This window comes from Telopea speciosissima, chromosome 7, assembly GCF_018873765.1.
Source record: "Telopea speciosissima isolate NSW1024214 ecotype Mountain lineage chromosome 7, Tspe_v1, whole genome shotgun sequence".
NCBI lineage: Eukaryota > Viridiplantae > Streptophyta > Magnoliopsida > Proteales > Proteaceae > Telopea > Telopea speciosissima.
The window spans coordinates 10,092,821-10,112,278 of NC_057922.1; the positions used below are offsets into that span (position 1 = coordinate 10,092,821).

The window sequence follows — 19,458 nt, forward strand, 5'->3', positions numbered from 1 at the left end:
ATAATATTAAAGTAAGCAAAGCAAGCATTAAGATAATTTTTTTTGGGTTTTCCCCCCCCCCCCTCTCTCTCTGTCTCTCTCTCTCTCTCCAGAGAGTGGCCAGCTAATACTGGACAGAACTTTAAGTTGAAGCCAAAAGCTCCAACAGTAGTGCAAAGACTTGACCATATTCCATCTTTGGTTTAAGGGCAAGAGAACGCTAATTAAGGGATTAAGGTTAATTGACACATGGCAAATGATTATCGGATGGAGTGATGGACCCCACCTAAGAGTTGTAGGATGGGGTGATAATAGCCATTGATTGCATATATTGATGAGTTTTGGTGATAGACTTTTACAGTGGTGGGCCCGTAGCTTTAGCAAGATGTAACACATGTTCAACTCTGTACTTTTTGAAAGGACCACTAGTGGACTGGGGTTTCTTTTGTCTGAATAGCTCAGAGCAACTGAGGAAGCACGTGGAATGGGCTGCTGGGGAGTGGGTCTGTTACAGTCGAAGACGAAGTGCGAACAAAAAGCGATAAAACTACTTTAGCTATCCGCCAAAGTAGAATCTGGCTGTGCTTGAGTCCATTTTGTGAATGAAAAGCCCAAGCCCAAGTCCAAGACCAAACCCAAGTTCAAGCCCAAGCACAAGTCTAAAACAAATTTTCCAAGAAAAATAATTAAAGAAAATCTCAAATATTTGGAAAAAGATCTCTACTTGGTGGTGTTTCCTATGTCCTCTCATAGGGCACCATGAGATGATGCCTCTGCCCCTTGGGTAGATACCTAGGCATGCTCATCTATTGGCCCAGACGCTTGTGTAAAGATCAAGCGACCAAATAAAGATCTCTTGCCACAAATATTATTAAGAAATAAAATAACATGATACAATTACACATGATTTCCAAATTTAGCCTAATTATGTGATAGGTATCAATTGATTTTTAATATGTTACCAAATCAGGAGTAGATTTGGATGGCCTAGACTCCAACGTAAACCATCCTAAATGTGTGGTACGGGGGGAACCTATCCTCATGTTGTGCATGATTAAGGTGTAGAAATTCCAAAACACATGGTAGTTGTCCAGTTTAAGGGTGTCAATTTTAGGCCTGCAACGGATTGAGCTCGATCGAAAAAATCGAAATCGGGCCGACCTATTCGTTAAACACGTCGGGCTCAAGCTTGGGCCGAATACTATTCGGTTGTTCTTGGTTTGGAAGTCCAACGTGACGGTCACTCGACTGAGACTGATCGATTAAGAGCTTGATTCACTCCGGCACGTTTAAAGCCCATTTGCGCTTGGAGCCCATTTAGAGTCCCTTTACTTAGCCTGACACTTTTAAAGCCCGTTTAGAATCTCTTAACTCAGCCCGACATTGTAAAGGATTTCCCCTCTGTTTCTTTCCTTTTTGCTTTCATTATATAAGACGAAATTTTGCTGCTACATTTGTAGTTGGAATGAAAATAGGATCTTAAAGGATATTTTAGAAAATATTAAAATCTAGGAGGGTATTTATGAATCAAAAAGGGAAGTGAATTATTCCATTTTTTTGACTGCTAACCCTGTAAAAGGAACATTCTTTCTACAAGTATAGCAACAAATTTTTTTTCGGGCAGTTTTATGCACCACCAAGCATACAATTTTATTGACAAATTGGAAGAGAAAAAGAAAGAGGGAAGGCAGAGACTATTCCATTTCCATGGCTTGGCGCTCCAAATGGTGTTACCTAATCTGCCGACCAGAAAATTTTTATCTTTTATTTATTCACAAAAAGGGTCTTCTTAATTTCTTATCATTATTATTTGCTCTAATGATGATGATTATGGGAACCGCACTAATGATAATCCATGGAACCACAACCACTCCATAGTCCATACCAATCAAAGCTTTCCGTTATATTGGATTATCAAAAGTTTAAGTTCACATTGACAACGACACGCAATTAATATAACTGTAAACTAATTCCTCCATGAGAGAAAAATAAACCTTTAATTAAATCATTATATATTTAAATAATTGGTCCTAATCGATTGGCCACTTATTTGATAGGAATTATTCTTCTACCTGTGGCTGTGTTACATCAATTAAGTTCTGTTTTATGGTATGAATATATGATCAAATCAAGATGGTTTTCCTTTCTATGGAGATTATTGCTTGTTTATAAAGCTAAAATATTGATTTGATGGTTAAGATCTTTTCACTACCATTCATTGGTCTACAAAGTTCAAATTTCAAACACTAGACAAGAGTGTGTCTATCCAGGGAGGCCCAATAGTGGTATCTCTCCAAGGGAAGCCAAAACAAAAAATTAGACATTATCGGCACCGAATAGACATTGGACGACACCCATTGAGGTGTCGCCATCGCCAACGACAACCCGACTGGCACCGGACCGACGCGGGTGAGACATGTCAAGAGTCAAACAAAGAGTGTGTTGTCTGAGATAGGTTCCTGACAAACCCCAACAACATTAGCTCTCTGTCCAGCACTTGATGCACAGGAATGACTCCAAATTCATCACTCCCAGGCCCTTGCAATAGGCAATACCAACACTTAGTAGTGGACCTTTATATGTTAGGGATGATGGATTCAATGTGAAGAAGACTCCTATGTGCATGTTTGTCTAGGCTCTTGCTTCTAATCTTCTTGGATTCTAATGAGAATTGAGAATCCTGTATTTGATATTGCAAAAGCAAAATTTAATGATTCTACTTAGGGAGTGCAAGAAGCTTCCTATTCAATTCTCAAATTTTATGCCTATGGTGGAACTAAAAACTGGACCAGGATCCTCTGCAGAACCGTCGGGTGTGCGGTGCACATCTTGCGGCACAGCAAAGGCCATATGGCACACATGGCATATATGGCCTCTGCTCTGCCGCAGGATGTGCATCGCACACCTGGCGGTACTGCAGAGGATTTTTATCCCTAAAAATTCCAGGTTCAATCCTATACCTCTTGGTTTATATTTCTTCTCCTCTAATGATTCTGGATTAAAAAGCCAGCCAAAAAAAAAAACACAACCTTTTTGTCTCTCCATCCAGCTTCTTCTACCTTCAAGCCTAGAATATAGGTGTGTCAACCGGTCGGGCTCGGTCAGTTCTAGTCGGGCCTAATCAGGCTCCACCAAGCTCAAGCCTTGTATTGTGACTGCCCGTTTATTTAATCGAGACACACTTGGATGGGCTCGGGCTATAATCGGGCTATTAGAATCGGGCCTTAACTGAGCTAATAGGATGATGTTCATTATTTGTTCATCTTAATCAATACATTATCCATTAATTAAAGAATAACTTGATCATCAAGGTTTCCTTCCTAGATGTTTCTTATGGTGTAAAGAAATAGCACACGAGGCCTAATCATGTTTTTTTTTTTTAAAAAGACATGAAAAGTAAAATTACTAGAACACCTTATGATGCCTTTTTCTTTTGTCTCGTTGCATAGCAATGATTCGACAATAGAATTTACGTATGGAGCAATCAACCCAAGGCTTAAAAATAATAATCAGTTGCTCTAATCTGTCCAAAACATCTTTCTAGTTCTGCCCTCAACTACTCATTCAATCAACTTATTTAGTAGAAATGTATTTTAGGGTAAAATGGGAATTTCAAACAATCTTAAATGAGTTGGGCTAGATCAGGCCTGGAATCGGTTGGTCCGATCGGCCGCCCGATGGGCTCAGACCCCACATCAGAACCGTCCAATTATTAAAAGTGTCAGGCTTAGTGTTGGGCTTTAATCAGGCAGGCTCAGTTGGGTTTGCCAGGCCGGCTTGGAATTGACACCCCTACCAGAATCTAGGTACAAGCAAGAGTGGATCCAAACAAGTAGTTTCAATGTAAAGTTAAAATAATGTCTTCTTAGGCCTTTAACCTGGATTGTCCCTCAACAAGAACCTTTTCAATTCTGGCTGTTTACAGGGATTATGTTGATACATATAGTTAAGATTTGCAGTTGTGCTTCAAGTCCACTTGATTTGATTTAGATATTTGACCGACCATGATGTATTGGAGACTTTGTAATAATACCTTTGAAAGTTTCAACTTTGTAACTAGTAAAGAAGGTTTCATCTTTCCATGTGCTTCCTCACTTTAAGGTTGAAATTTAAAAGAAAAGGGCATCATACTTACAAAGACCTAGACCTCTTTTGTGGTAGGTGGGGATAGAAGTGTGGATTGGGTTAAACTAGGCATGATATTCATTTCAAACTCAAACCTCTCTTGTTTATTTCTTGGGTTGGAAATAATTAAATTTAGTATAAGTATGTTCTCCATACCCATCCTATATATATTGAGACATTGAAAAACCGCCAATCCTGAAGAACACTTGTTAAGTACATTGGTTTGATACATCTGGAGGTAGGTGTGGGGTCCTAGGAGGGCAAAGGATTGACTCTCCTATCTTCACTTTGTGCCAAAAAAAGCGCTCCCTTTCCCGTCTCTCCTCCCTCACTTGTGGAGTAACATGGTATAGGATATTTTTCCATACAACCCCCCCCCCCAAAAAAAAAACGAAGAGTACATAAATTTAAGTTTTGCCACTTCTAGATTGACCTCATAAATCCATCTACTCTTAAAGCATCATTTGGATGTAAAATAACTTGAATTAGTGATTAATTCTCCATGGTCATGGTTGAAATAGGCATGCTTATGAACCCTTGACCAAGAAACGCTTTTAAGCTTTTCTTGTACTTAGAAGGGGGGGGGGGTTGGTATCTTGGGAACATCTTTGAGTTGCTCTTAGGGTTGTCCGCCTGTGATTGTATTATTGTATATACCATTCTTTTTTTCTTTTCTCAATAATTTAGGCGATATACATTAAAAAAACAAACAAAAGAAGAAACATTCTAGATAAGGACTAAGTTTCCATCCAACCATAGAGAACGGTTCACCCAATATGTTCCAAAATATCCTACCGATACCCTTTCCTGTCCCATTATGAATGGGATCCTGAGTGGAGGGAAACTCGGTCCCTCTAGAGAATTACCTTACCGTAGGATAAGTTGATTTTTTTAAGGCAGGCTAGAGAATTACCTTACCTTAGGATAAGTTGCTTTCCTGAATGTCAATGGGTAAGGTACTTCTCTAGTCCTTAAGGAAAGCAACTTATATCCTAGGGACTATAGAGAGGTTATATACTATGCAAAAAAATCTATATACTATTTATTGGCCAATTCTATGGTGGAACTTGGGGAGCCATTGCATAATGCTCCCCTTCAATATGTTTCATATATCATCTTTCAACCAAAATAGTAAACATGAATAAAGAAAAGGTTAAAACATTTGGTAATTAAGTAGAAGAGATCAAGACAATTATAGTTTGGATATTGGGTGCGATGCGTCAAACCCAAATACCCTTCTAAAGATCATAAGCCTAATAATTGCATACTATCTGACTAATGTGGAACTAAATCGATCCCTCAATTCGTAACCATGGAACTACACTCACTGCATCAATAATAAAACTTTCTACCAAATTAATGTGATATTTCATATTAACTTATAACCATATTTATAGGTCGTTCGATCATTGTCCTAAATTGGAAACATTAGGCATCGATCTATATGAACTAGACTCTATAGTGGACCACAATCCAAAACCTAGCTAGAGAAGGACAATCTTCATTGGACAATTATTATTTCCCAAAGCTTTGGACCACTGATTAAAACGGTACTAACACATATGTATAGTTGATGGCTTCTTAACAATAAAATATGTCAAATAATTGAATGGTCACCAACTAGAACACTCTAGGATCCTGATAGTTCTTCATCTCACCTACCCTACTTGATGGTGGAGATCGAATGGAGATGCTTTTTGCATTGCATTATGATTAATTGGTTTTTAGCAGGTAATTAATATTGATTAATACGTGCACTTCAAAGCCCAAATATAGATCACAATGGCAGCAAAATTTTATGCCCTTTTTAGGGTTAGAAATTGACAATTGATTTTGATTTGATGGTTAAGCTCTTGTCATTTCTAGGGTTAGGGGCTCAAAAACCCAAGACAAGACAAGCTGAGAGATAAGTGTAATACCTTAAGTTGGACAAATATGAGGTATATACAAGGGATAAAGCAGCGTTTTATTAAGAAGGAAATGAGAGTAAACAAAGGGTTAAAAGAGAGTGGCTTTTGGCTTTGTCAAAACCCCAAATAAGAACAATCCCTTCTGAACCACTCAGAAAGTGTCTTCATTTCTAACCTATAGTGGAAGTGCAAGGTCTCTCTCTCTTGCTTTACTTCCTTTCTTCTCTTCTGTAAACAAAGGTAGAAGAAGAAAGATAACAGATTTCAGAAAATTGAGTTGGGTTTTGAGTTGAAGAGATGGGGAGGGGTAAGATTGAGATCAAGAGGATTGAGAACTCAACAAACAGGCAAGTTACATATTCAAAGAGGAAGAATGGAATCATGAAGAAAGCCAAGGAGCTCACTGTGCTTTGTGATGCAAAAGTTTCTCTTATACTCTTCTCTAGTTCTGGGAAGATGTCAGAGTACCGTAGCCCTTCTGTCTCGTATGTATATTGTTTTCCTTTCTAGGGTTTCTTCTACACCTTTTGAAGTTTTTATATAGGGTTTCTTCTGCTTCTTGTTCATCATATTGACTCGCTCTCTGGGGAAATGTGTTTTGATGAAGAAGAATGTCAGAAATCTTGGACAAATACCATAAGTATTCAGGAAAGAAGTTGTGGGATCCTAAACATGAGGTCGGTTTCTTCTTCTTCTTTTTCTTTCTAGCATGTTAGATTGTTCCATCAATAGATCTGCAAATGAAGCTCTCTCTCTCTGACTACCCAATATTTATCTCTTTTTTGGTTGCTTTAATGGAGAAAAAAATCTAAGTGGGTGTGCTGCTTGAATGGGTTTTCAGTGAATATAGCTTTAAATCAAATGCTACTCTCTCTCTCTCTCCATATATTAATGAAAAACTATATGGGTATTCCATAGTTACTCAGCAACGAACTGGACAGGATAAAGAAAGAGAACGACAACATGCATATCGAGCTAAGGTCCTCTCTTTCTTATTTTTTTTTTTGGTTTTCTCAATTGGAGCTTTTGTTCTGCAAGTAACTAATTAAATTTGTTCAGGCACCTTAAAGGTGAGGATGTCAACACACTGCATCACAAGGAGCTTGCAACCATAGAAGAAGCTCTTGAAAATGGTCTCACCAACGTTCGTGCCAAAGAGGTAAGTCAGTGCTGGTAGTTCTTTCTAGCTAGGGTTTTGCTTATATGCATTCCATGAATTCCAAGAGGAGTTATTCTACTGGGATTCATGGAAAAGTGCTCCATAAAATAGTGGATTCACTATATAATTTTCTTTATAAGCCCTTAAAAAAGAATAACCAAGACAGTACCTGATCTCTCTCTCTCTCTCTTCTCTTTGTCATGACAGATGGAGATCTTCAAAATGCTTAAGAAAAATGTATGTAAAAGATCAAGACAAACCCATTAGGGTTCTTGAGAAAGAGGAAAGATTAGCCACTTGCCTAACTTTGTGTTTCTTGTTAAAATACTGCAGGAGAGAATACTTGAGGAAGAGAATAAGCGTCTTAATTACATCTTGGTATCAAAATCTCTCTCTCTCTCTTTCTTGATCTGTTGATAACTAGAGGGTTTCTCTTTTCTCCCTATTAATATATTGATCTTTCAACAAGGATTAAGATAATTGTGAGTTGAATAAACTAGTCCATGCTGCATCTTACAGTTAGTGTTAGGGATACGATGTCTTGTTTTCTATCGCTTATATAAATGGATTGATTCTGAGGGGCCATTAAGAGTGTTTCCATAAGATTCCTGTATAGGGTTTCGTTATAAATTTTTAGCTGAGGGTTCTCTCTAAGGATTAGTGGTTCTAATCCTTTTCTCCTTTGATAGTGGAGCACATCTCATCTTTTTTCTTTTTTTTTGGGGGGGTAAGGATCTCATCTCACCATGGACGTAAACAATCTTGTCGAACCACATAAATCTTTGTATGCATTGTGTGATTGTTTGTTAGTGGTTTCCATTATTTTCTGCATCATTTTAGGTTCTCCATTTTTACCATCATACAGTGAGAGTAAGCTCAAACTTTATCATTTACCAATCACTTGGATTTATCTTCCCTCTTTTGGTTTGGAGACTTGATTAGTTTTCCTCTTGTTTACATTTATTTTATTGTTTTGCAGCATCACCAACAAATGGCAATGGATGGTTGTGTGAGGGAGGTGGAGAATGATTATCATCACAGAGGAAGAGACTACCATCATTCTCAGATGCCTTTTACCTTTCGTGTGCAGCCAATCCAACCTAATTTACAGGAGGCCAAATAGAAGAATTGCTCATTTCTAGCTTACACTAGAAAAGCTTTCTAGGCCGTTGACAATAATAATAATATTATCTTTGTTTAAACAAGAAGCTAAGCAAACTTTGTAACAGTGTATGGCTACATGATCGATTTGTAGACTAATACTTTATATTAACGGATTGATGTTTCTTATAACATTGGTGTTGTGATCTTTTCTGTAGTACTGGTGAAGATGTTCTTCACTGTATTCTTGTGAATATATATAGCTATAAAAGCTGCTCTGCAGGTGTGAGATTTATGTTTGGGAATGTAAGGATCTAGAAATTTGAGCTGTGTTTGGTATCCATTATCAACGTAGAGTTTAAGTCTAGAATGCATTCTGAAGTGGGAAAATATAGTAGAATCAGGTTTCAGAATGCGTTCAAGACCTAAATTCTCTTCGAAGGATAGTAACCAAACACAACCTTTGTTTTCATGGTTTAGCATAACAATCCACCGTCATTTCATGATCCACTATCTTAATAACAGTACTACCCAATGCTGATCCTTGAATGATAAAAGTGGTTATTGTTATCGTCCGACCTAGAATGCATTCCAAGAATGCTACCAAACACAAACTTAATAAATTTTTTGTTTCATTTAATGGTCTTTGGACTAGAGGTCCATAAATGGGTGGTGACCATGATTTTGGTTTCTCCGCTTGCAAGCTTAAAACCTAAATCTTGATGGGCAATGTATGGAAAAAGAGTCACCTTGATGCCAAAGTGCTATTTTCCTCCCATATGAGGTTCTTTAGTTTCTCTCTCGTGCTTTGATCATCTGAGGCTTATATGAATAATATCATTCTCTGAATCGCCATTAATGTTTCATACACATTCCTCCCCACCACACAGCTGGCGTCATGGGAAACCATCTTCCATCATGTGTATAGTGTACGTTTAATTACCTTCTTAGAACCAACACGCAGGAGCTTATCCATGATCAAAGATCTTGTACACATGTCCACCAATAGAATTTCAACATAAAAAATATTGATGCACCAGAAAAAAAAAACGTAAGAAATCTTGTTTTTTCTTTTTTGTTTAAACATATATAATGGCAAAATAAGGCTTATTTTGTGGACACCACTTAAACTGCCACATGGTTTTTTTTTTGGGTTTATAACTACCATATCGTAGATATAGGGTTCTCCTAGTGAAGCTAGGCCAACTAGGTGCCTATATATTAAGAACCCATCTATACCTACATATCTCTCTCTCTCTCTCTCTCTCTATAGTTGCAAAGAGATGCATTGAATCATATTGTCTTTGGTAAATGTTGCAAAGAGATACATGCAAACTCTGACAGGCCAGGGCAGATTGCAAACTGCTTCAATGGGGTGCAAGGAGAGGAAAAAGAGTTTGAGTTTAAGGAGACATCAAATGAATTAGAAAATGATCCAATAATATTGTCAAGTTAGAGGAGAGGAAAGATCCATTTTGAACATAGTTTTTACTTGTCAAATTTGGTGGCATATTTCAATTGTATAGTTCATTCTATACAAGACTGTCCCGCATAGTTTTCCAATGATTCTTGTAAAGTTAACAAAGGGTTTTTAAATGTGTAGAATGGGCTTGTTCTTTTTTACAAGAAATATAAGTTGACTCTCTTCCCTATAATTTAAAAAAATGCAGTAGTTTTCTGTCCAAGAGTGTGGCCTATGCCATCAGTCCCATGTGTCTCTCTCTTTCTCTCTCTCCTCTTCAAAACAAGGGGCAAAGGTGTCTTTTCATGTGGGGAGGAGAGAGATAGACTCATGGGAGTGCTAGGGTAGCTAGGTCACACTCCCGAACAGAACAGAGTTCTTTTTCCCAACAACAAAAAAAAAAAAGGCATTAAATTTATCGAACTAACATCACATTGATATATTGTCTCATCGAGATCCAAATCAAATTATGATGTTTTTTTTTTGTTAATAAATGTGCTTTAATTCCTCAAGTCTTTATTCTTTAAGGTTTGCACTCTATCCCGGGTAAAGCCATAATAGTCTGGTCAATTTTTATTTGCACATATATATGACAAATGATCCAAATCCCACTTCTTTTTGCTAAGTTTTTTTTTTTTTTTTTTTTTTTTTTTCATGACTGATGTAGTCATCATAATATATTACTCAATTAGTTGACAATTTGAGATCAAAAAACTAGAATCATTTATGCTAATTGTACATACAAATATATTAGCAATTTTCTGAATGGAGCTTGGAAACTTCATTTTATTGGTCTGATCAAGTCAACTATAAATTATTCTAATAGATAATATTAATATTGATCCCTTAGAAAAGTTGCTCTACTTAATAATTCTACTTCACACTTCAAATGTTATAGTTCAATCATTTTTTGTTGTTTTATTGAGCGAAATAGAGGATATCTCAATTGGGGATCGGAAGAGAATGGAAATCCTATATGATCCAATATATCAGACAAGCCACACTATACATCAAATCAAACTGCTTCTTCCTCTATGGGACCACTTAGAACACTATTAGACATTAAAGATTGTACGATGATATGGATAATATGATCATTAAATTTTGAATCTTAGTGGAATTATCAATGGCAGTCATGTTTTTGTAGAATCGTTATCGTCTCCTGTTCCCTGCCTGAACATGATCGTCCGGTCCCCTCATAGGGGGTGCAAAATGACGACCTAACCCCCTGCTCGAACACACTAAACGAGGGAGGTTAAGTCGTCATTTCGCGCCCCCTATGAGGGAACTAAACGATCCTATTCGAGCAGTGAATAAGACAGGATAAAACTTATGTTTTTGTGCCACATGGTTTGTGCAGAAGATCTCTCTCTCTCTCTCGGTTTAGCCATGCAAATAGTCCATTGTCAATGCAATTTCGCTTAGCAACTAAATTTTTTTTGAAGTTCTTGTCCTTTCTTTTAAGCAATAGTGAAAAATTATTTTTATTTATGGGTTAGGGCTTTAGAATTGAAACTTGTTAGATGGAAAAGAGATGGCTTGTGCAACAAGTTGGAACTGATTCATATTCATATCATTGGTTTTTATCCATGTCCATAAAGCAATAATCAGTTTTACATTGTAGATTCATGACATTGATAGGACCAAATTGTTGGTTGTATATTTGTTAGGAACTTAAAATTTCAGCTGTCCACAAAAATTGTCAAAACAAAGCACGTACATGTAGAATCTAATTATTGTTGACAGATCATGGTTTGAAATTCTTATTGGAATAAGCCAAATCAACACGGAATTGCCCAACGTTGATTCCGATTAACCTTAATTCGTAGCACACGAGTTAGATTGAGTTTGATTGAGTTTGATTGATTTCAATTGAGTTATTGTTGAGTTGAACCGATTCCGAGATAATTCTGACTAATTCAATTCAAAGCAACTTAGAATTGACAAAAGACTTATCGCATATCCGACTATTAGACTTTGGTTCTTAACAACGATCAATACATTTAAATGCTACACAAACAAAACCAAATGATTTCCTTCTTTGTCTTTTAAAAGATGCTAAACTAGGTGTAAATCCATCATGTTGATAGTTTGTTTTTTATAACTCATATTTGGTCAGATTTTTGTTATTATTAAGATCATCGTTGGAAAATTAGGTTTTTGACTCGATCTGTCATTTTTTAAACCTAATACCTCGAGTGAGTCAAATATGATTAGGGCAAATCATTTTTTTTTGTTTTTATGTTTTCCTTATTCTCTTAATTCAAGTGAGGAAAAATCAGGTTAATATAAAAAACAATGAAAAAAAAATCTAGGGTTTTGTTTAATTGTAGATTAAAACTATTACTAGTTTATGAATAACATATGGTCTAATGAAATAAAATAAAATTTAGAATAGGTGATATTTACATGACTTGGGGTTGATAATTTCTTAAAACTAATCGAATCTTCATGACTCCTGATTAGGTTTCAATTTTTTTTTACTTCGACCAAAGTGACTCACCGGAATCAAAACCTAGTTTTCCATCTATGATTGAGATTACTTGAGATCCGATCAAACCCGTTTTATGCAATAACTATTGGTAATAGAGTGGCATGAATTGTGTCGGTGTACCAATTGGGTCGACGCTTAGACCAATACTCAACTAGACGTTTTTTTACCCTAAATCTCCAAATTTAACCTCAATATAACACCTGGTTTTTTTTTTTTCTTTCGGGAATTGGAAGCTTATATTAATATTAAGCTTTATTTTTAATTGGTGGCCTTTCTCACACGAAAAGATTAAGATTAGAGAAAAGGGCAATAATGTCAGATTAGGGGTCTGTTTAAGTCTTAATAGAATCACCGATCAATCGCCCTGGATGTCACACGATGAATCCAACGGCTGATATTTGAGCTAATGGTAGGAGAGACAACACATGAACACAGAGAAATTGATGATTAGAGATGGGGGTTCTTGAGTCTATTTCAATAGGGAATCTATTTTTCTTGGGTCTGAGCCCTTCAAAAACTATTCTCTTAAACCGTCAAAGCTCGAGCAGGTGAAACTGTGAAAGAGAAAAGCGATCTCTTTCTTCTTCTTCTCTCTCTATTTCTCTCCGCGTTTTCAGAGGAGAAAATAAGATAAATAAAATAATAATTAAGAAAAATTGAGAAAAAAAATGAATACTCTTGGTTAATCTCTGGCCTCTCGGTTCGTCTCTGGGTGTGACATCAGGTATTTTCTTCTTTTTTGTCTCTATTATTTTTTTTTTTTTTTGGAATTGTTGGTTGTTTATCCTCTGCATTCTGTTCTAATCAGTTCGGTTGAGTTGGGTTTTCTGTTTTGCAGAGCTACGAGGACAGGGAGAGGTCGTTTTAGGGTTTCTTTTGATTCTTTGGAAAGCTGATATATGGGTACACTTTTCTGTTTTATTTATTTGTTTCTTCTGATATCCTTTTCTCGAAGAGTACATAATAAACGGAGTTTCATGGGCCTGTAAGAAAACAAAATTTTATATATATATTTTTTGGGGAGGGGGGGTTGGGGAGATGCTTAGAAGAGGCATTACACTATTGACATTATTTTTCTAGTTTTCTGAATGATTTAGGAATGGTTTAGTTTATTGAAAGTTGTGAAAATAGACATGGGTTCTTGTGAACCCTCGGTTCTAGTTGAGGGATCCTTATGTGGGTTTCCGGATGGAACGGTAGGAGAATTAGGAAATACTTTGGGCGACATGGGAGGTGTTACTTTGGAATCAGTTGATGAGTTTAGAGACTTACAGGGTTGTAAAGTTGCTGTTCTTGATCCGGATTCATCATCGGGGGCAGCTTGCAAGTTGGGTAATTGTATTGAGGACAGCATAAGTCGACCGGTTACTGAACAGTTCTGCTCTGAAGTGGCTTGCCCTTTATTTAATACTAATGGGGACACCACAAGCTCTGTGGATGGGTGTTGTGATTCTTCTCAAAATCTTAGAGCTAATCTAGTAGGCTCCAGTAGTGGCTTGGGGACATCTATTTCTGGGAGGGATGATTCATGGAATTGGCAGCAAGATACGGGTGGTTCATTACTAGAGCAAAAACTGCAGGATGAATGTGGATTTTCTTCATCTAATACAAGTGGGGACACCACAAGCCCAGTGGATGGGTGTCCTGCTTCTAATAAAATTGGTACTAATTCAGTAGATATCAGACTAGAGGCACCTATTTCTGGGTGGGATGGTTCATCAGATGGGCAAAAAGATACGGGTGTTTTGGTATACGAGCAAAAGCTTCAGGGTGGGCTCTGCTCTACCGAGAGTGACAGGGACAAGCACTTATGCTATTCAGGAACTGTAGGGTTATATTTGGAAACAGAAGGACCACGCCATGAGGATGAAATGGGGCAATTCATGGAGGCTGAAGAGATTTCATTGGCCTCAGTGCCCTTGACTGTTTCTCAGAGTAAAAGCAGCCAGTATGTGGAGGAGAAGTTTCCTGGGGAAGCAGATCGTTTGTCAGTGGAAGCAGTTACTGCCTTCAAGGAGGTTAAGGAAGAGCAATGTGATGTTATAACCAGGATATCAGTTAGCCTGAGCACACGAGCATCACTTAAAGAAGGTAATACCTGCAATTTGATGGTAGGGCCACCTGATGTAGCTTCTGACCACGTAGTTGAAGAAAAAGTCCCTCAGCTATGTGATTTTGTGAATATTGTTTCTTGTAAAAGCTTGGCTGTTCCGGATCTTGAGGAAGGGTGTGCACCAAGTTGTGCTCTAATTTGTGGAGGTAGGGTTGACTCTACTGTGCAAATTTATAATGAAGACAGAGGTTGTGCTAAACCCAACAATGTCAGTGGTCCATCGGAGGAAACAGTTATTGATTCACAAGAGGTTGTGGAACAGAAATTTGATGTCTTATTGGGGACATCAGTCAACTTGAGCTCCCAGGAATTGTGTATTGAAGAAAATATTTGCAATTTATTGCAACGGTCACTCAATGTAGCTTCTGAATTTTCTGGTGAAGAATCAACTTCACCACAATCACCTCTGCCTCTTAATGTTGTGGCTAATGGATCTTCTAAAAGATCTGGCTCACCAGATCTTCAGGAAAGTAATGGTCTTAATGGTTATCTGATGTGCAGCAGCATGGTTGATTCAGTTGATAGTGCTGTCGGTGAAGGAAAGGCTAATAGTAAACCACATTTTGTTTCAGAATCCAACTGTCCCGATGGTGTACATGTGCTCCCTCGGAGGAGTACCCGTGTGAGCAAATTAAATCAAATGAATGAGACAAGAAAGGCTGCAATTCAGTGCAATAATAAAGTCAATAGTTCACTCCCAAAAAGAGCCATTGGGATCTCCTTCAAAATAGCGAGAAGGAAAAGAAGCTATTCCTGCAAACCTGCACGTTCTTCTACTTGGGGGGTGTTAGGAAACGTTATGCAAGCGTTCAAGCAGAATGAAGGGATCCTGAAGCAGGATTCTGATTTAGTTCGAGCTCAAACCTGTGGATCACAGAAAACCGAGGGTTGCCAAGGAAGTGAAAAGCAGAAGAGGACTTGGGCATCTAGAAATTCACAAAAGCCAAAAGCAGAAAATAATGCTTCAAGTGGTTGTGTTCGTGTGAAAGTTAAAATGGGGAAAAACGTGGGCCAAAATAATTTGAAGAATGTGCTACCTCAGGGGGATAATCCTTCAGCATATGGGGAAACTATGATAAATGAATCTCTGTCTGAGTCAAATTGCAGAACCAGCTTAGAAATCCCTTGTGTAGCTAATGATGTGGAAATGAAACATAAGCTGGGGGAAGATGTAAAACCGTGCAATAGAAGTCTGGAAATGCCAGCCACACCTCTAGATGTTTCTGTTCTGGATGCACTTCTTGCGGATAAAGATTTGGTGAGCATTGTGACACAAGACATATCAGTTGGAAATTCAGGTGATTGCCATGTTTCCTCTCAAATAGGAACTGAATCATTGGGAGAAGCATCTGAGATTAAGAACACAGATCCTGGTACATCACCTCATTCAGAAGTGATAAACGTGATTCAGGAAGTCCAAGTTGGTGCAGGAATGCAAGTGGACGTACAAGATGCTTCTTTTGATTCGGCCCAAGCTGTTGTTCCTCCGGAAGATGTTATGGGTTCCAAGATGCTCCTTGTGAAGTCAAAAAAAGGAAAGAGAAATGGTAAAATCAAGGGAAGTCAAAATCCTGTTGGAGGATGCTGTGTGCCGGATGAAAAAATGCTTGGTCCAGCAAACTTTGACAAGACTAGAAAATTGTTAAAACGTCGTTCAAGGCAGAAAGGGGGGGATGGCCTTAAACCCAGTGAGGCTATTGTTTCAGCAACTAGCCAGAATGCCTCCAGCAACCACTCAAGTAATGAGGGGTTTGCCAGAGAATCATTCCCATCGTCAGGGTTGGATGAACTTGGGATTTTCCATGAAGCTTTGAAAATTGAAACTGGTGTTGAGGCCTGTGAATTACCCATTCACGATGTTGGGAATAGACCATCAGAATCATGGACTTTGGAATTGTCTGCTTCTCAAGCCAAGGGGCGTAAAGTTTCTAAAACTTCAAAATCCAGTGCTGGGGTAAGCAAAAGTCATTCTCATGTCTCTGATAGAGGCAGGAGAAAAAATGCTTGTGAGAAGGAGGATATGTGGAAGTCAAATAGAAAGGGCAAGGTCAAGGAGGAGGTACTTGCAGTCTTAGATGCTGGGCAACAGGAAAATCACCCAGAAATAGGTGGGAGCATTAATGTCCCTTTGGTGAAAAAGGATTCAGAGGCTTGGGGACATGATGAATTAAGCAGTTAGTTCCTCCTTCTTGTGCAACTGTTTTCTTGGTCATATATGTTCTAATTGTTCTTCTAGTCTGCCTCTTAATTTTTTTTCCTGGTGTTAACTGATTTTGAGTGAAAAGAATCTAAAGTTTGTTAGCGATTTTGCAGAATTAAATCTAGTAGCTAATGAGACAAGCAGCAGTCTGGCAAGAAACAATGCCGGAAATATTGTCCCCGCTGAGAACATATCTAGCTTTAATGTTGTATCCAATGGGTTCGAGGAGCAGTCTTTACCACCACGGATTGCATGGGTATGCTGTGATGACTGTCATAAATGGAGGTGTATATCAGCTGCACTTGCAGATTACATAGAGGAGACGCATTGCAAATGGTAAGCAAAAATGAATCTGGTTGTTGAAATTTCTCTCATATCTTTGCAACCATCTAATAAACTCTTCAATTTGCTCGTGTCTCAAAACATCAAAACATGTTGGAATGGATACTTGGCTGACAGTTTAACCAACCAGCTAATAAGTTAGTATTACTGCTACCTGTTGCCTAATTATATGCATATGTTTGTGATATGGACGTGTTTGTGTTGAATGTTTAGGATTGATTTTTCAGACAATTGTCCGTGTCATGACAGCCTTGATGCCTATCATAGTTATCAAGGCGGGAAGGCGACCATGGCGTTTTAGAGGTAAAAAACCAAGGCGACAAGGTGCCCGCCATGGCACCCAAGGCGTCCAAGGAGCCTGGACGCCATGGCGACGCCTTGATAACTATGATGCCTATACGTGTAAAATAACTATTTTGCATATTATGTTAATGTATTCCACATCAATTTTTTTTTTTTGCCTTTGTCTTGGTTTAATATTTTGAGAGGCTTCTTTTGATAGAAAGAAATATGTTTGGGGTCTTCTAGCATTTACCATGTTGCTTGGTTATTTTTTATCTTGAAATGTTCTATTAAATTTTCATTTCAAATATGCCTATTTAGGTGGTTTTCAACAAGGGGTAAACTATGTCAGAGAAGGCCCTTGACTTTTTCTTCCCAAAAAGTATCCGACCACTTAGCCCATGTCTTGCTAGTTTTCTGAGTTCTAACCGGCTTGCTTGTCCAATAAGTGGATGGTATTTCATTGCAGTGTAATGTTGATGGTAATGTGATGCAGATACGTTACCTTGGACCGACCCAAACCCAGTTGGGTATCCAAACCAAGATGAACCAGGTCTCAACCATGTTCTGGTTCAGTAGGATATTTAGAATTTATTTTATTTGGGAAAGATATGTAATCTTTTATTTTGGGGTAGCTATTAGACTTAAAGGGAAATTTCCAATTTGAGTTTTATTGAGTTTCTATTCTAGTTAGTCTAAGTTTTAGGAAGTAATTAGGAGTCTTTTATTTCTCTTTATATATGATGTAATTCCCCATCATTAGAAACAGAATTGAAGAATGAATGGAGTTTATGGTTTGAGTAGCCTGAGGGCTGTGTGCGTGTGCACTCTTCCTTCCCCCCCCCCCCTTCTTCTTCTTATGCGATCACTCTTCTTCCCCCCTCCCCCTCTCTTCTTCTAATGCGATTTCTTCTCTCCCCCTGCAACTCTAACTCTTCTATTGCTCTCTCTGTGAAGCCCACCATAGCAGATCCCCCCTGGGTCTGAATTATTTGGTTCAAAGCCGAAAGATCCCACCTCCTTCTCTATCAATCTCTCTTCTTCCCTGTATTCTTTTCTCCGCATTGCTGTTCGACCTGTCACACCAGCATCCCATCTCCTTCCCATCAACCACAGCAAACCCCTGTGATTCCCATTTTTTTTAAAAAAAAAAGCCTGCGTCACTCTCCATCTCCCATCCCTCTCCTTCGACCCCTCTGAAACTGCAAACCCACCTTCCCTTTCCCTTCTTCCTTGCTGTAATTGCGAACCCAAAAAAAAAAAAAAACCTGCGTATCACTAAAACCCCAACCCGCAACAACCCCACTGCCGATTTCCAGCGATAGCGACCCCACCCCCAACTGACGCTGAGAAGCACCCTCCATCCACTTCCCCTTTTCCATGTGCCCAAAAGCCCGCCCATAGCCCCCACCGCCCCTTTCCCTCTAAAAATTTAATTGACCCTTCTAGAGTTCGACCCAGTGAAAAAAAAGAAAAAGAAAGAGAGCAGAGAAGATTGAGCGATAATCAGAAGAAGAGAAGCAGAGAACGCCAAAAAAAAATAAAAATCCATACCTGGTTCAGCAGACACCATCGCTGTTGTTCCCACTCCTCACCTGCGCCCAAGTTAAAGTCAAACTCAACTTTCATCAGCAGCCATTGGTTCGCACATGACCTCCATCTACTGCCAGTGATTAGAAGTCAAGCTAACTCTGTTGGCTATCCACCCTCCTCTGGTTTGACTACAAAGCAGAATCCAGCTCCAAGTGGACACCCCTCCTCTGTTGTCACAACCCACGACTCCTTCGCAGTCGAGAACCATCGCTGTTTTCCCTCTCTGGAGTAAAAGGAGCAAACGAATCCAAGTAGGAGACGGTAATTCCCCCCTCCCCCCTATTCCCCTACATTCGATCTCACTTTCTCCTTTTATTCCTAAACTGCCCCTCAGTTTTTATTAATTCTGTTTCATCCCCTTTTTTTCACCCACTTCCCAGTTTGCCCTTTATCCTATACATAACACTCCTTGGTTGGTTATAATTGAACTACCCATAATTACAATTCTGCCACTGTTGTCATAAACTTCATCTATTCACTGTTTTGCCATTACCTCTTACTTTGCATATTCTCTTATTGTGTGGACCCATACCGATTCTGAATACTCCTTGGCCATGGATTCTTTTGTGTTCAAGTTCAGAGTTTGGTTGCCTAATGGAAAGATTGCTATGTTATTTATTGATAAAGGGCAAAGCACCAATTTTGTCTCACGATCTGTGGTAGAGATGTTATCCAAGAATGACCAGATCATTATTCAC

General features: G+C 38.4%; 2 protein-coding genes across 9 annotated transcripts in view; both read left to right on the plus strand.

Moving 5' to 3' along the window:
- The first annotated feature begins 6,239 nt into the window (after nucleotides 1-6,239).
- On the plus strand, nucleotides 6,240-8,402 carry LOC122667201 (agamous-like MADS-box protein MADS9). Of its 8 annotated transcripts, none has more exons than XM_043863442.1 (8): nucleotides 6,240-6,499; nucleotides 6,622-6,691; nucleotides 6,933-6,994; nucleotides 7,074-7,173; nucleotides 7,381-7,410; nucleotides 7,507-7,551; nucleotides 8,150-8,191; nucleotides 8,223-8,402. In XM_043863442.1, exons 1-8 carry the CDS (start codon nucleotides 6,312-6,314, stop codon nucleotides 8,313-8,315), a joined length of 630 nt encoding a protein of 209 aa, XP_043719377.1. In that variant the 5' UTR covers nucleotides 6,240-6,311; the 3' UTR covers nucleotides 8,316-8,402. The 8 variants fall into 8 exon arrangements, with proteins under 8 accessions (XP_043719377.1, XP_043719378.1, XP_043719372.1 ...); XM_043863443.1 differs by having other exon boundaries at nucleotides 6,241-6,499; nucleotides 8,153-8,191; nucleotides 8,223-8,401; XM_043863437.1 differs by having other exon boundaries at nucleotides 6,244-6,499; nucleotides 8,150-8,399.
- A 4,857-nt stretch (nucleotides 8,403-13,259) lies between these two features.
- LOC122667200 overlaps nucleotides 13,260-19,458 on the plus strand; it is a 53,437-nt gene continuing 47,238 nt past the window's right edge. Inside the window, exons 1-2 of the mRNA XM_043863436.1 lie at nucleotides 13,260-16,517; nucleotides 16,657-16,879. Of these exons, the coding sequence (XP_043719371.1) occupies nucleotides 13,364-16,517; nucleotides 16,657-16,879 (3,377 nt within the window). The 5' untranslated portion in view covers nucleotides 13,260-13,363. The remainder of the gene's footprint in view (nucleotides 16,518-16,656; nucleotides 16,880-19,458) is intronic.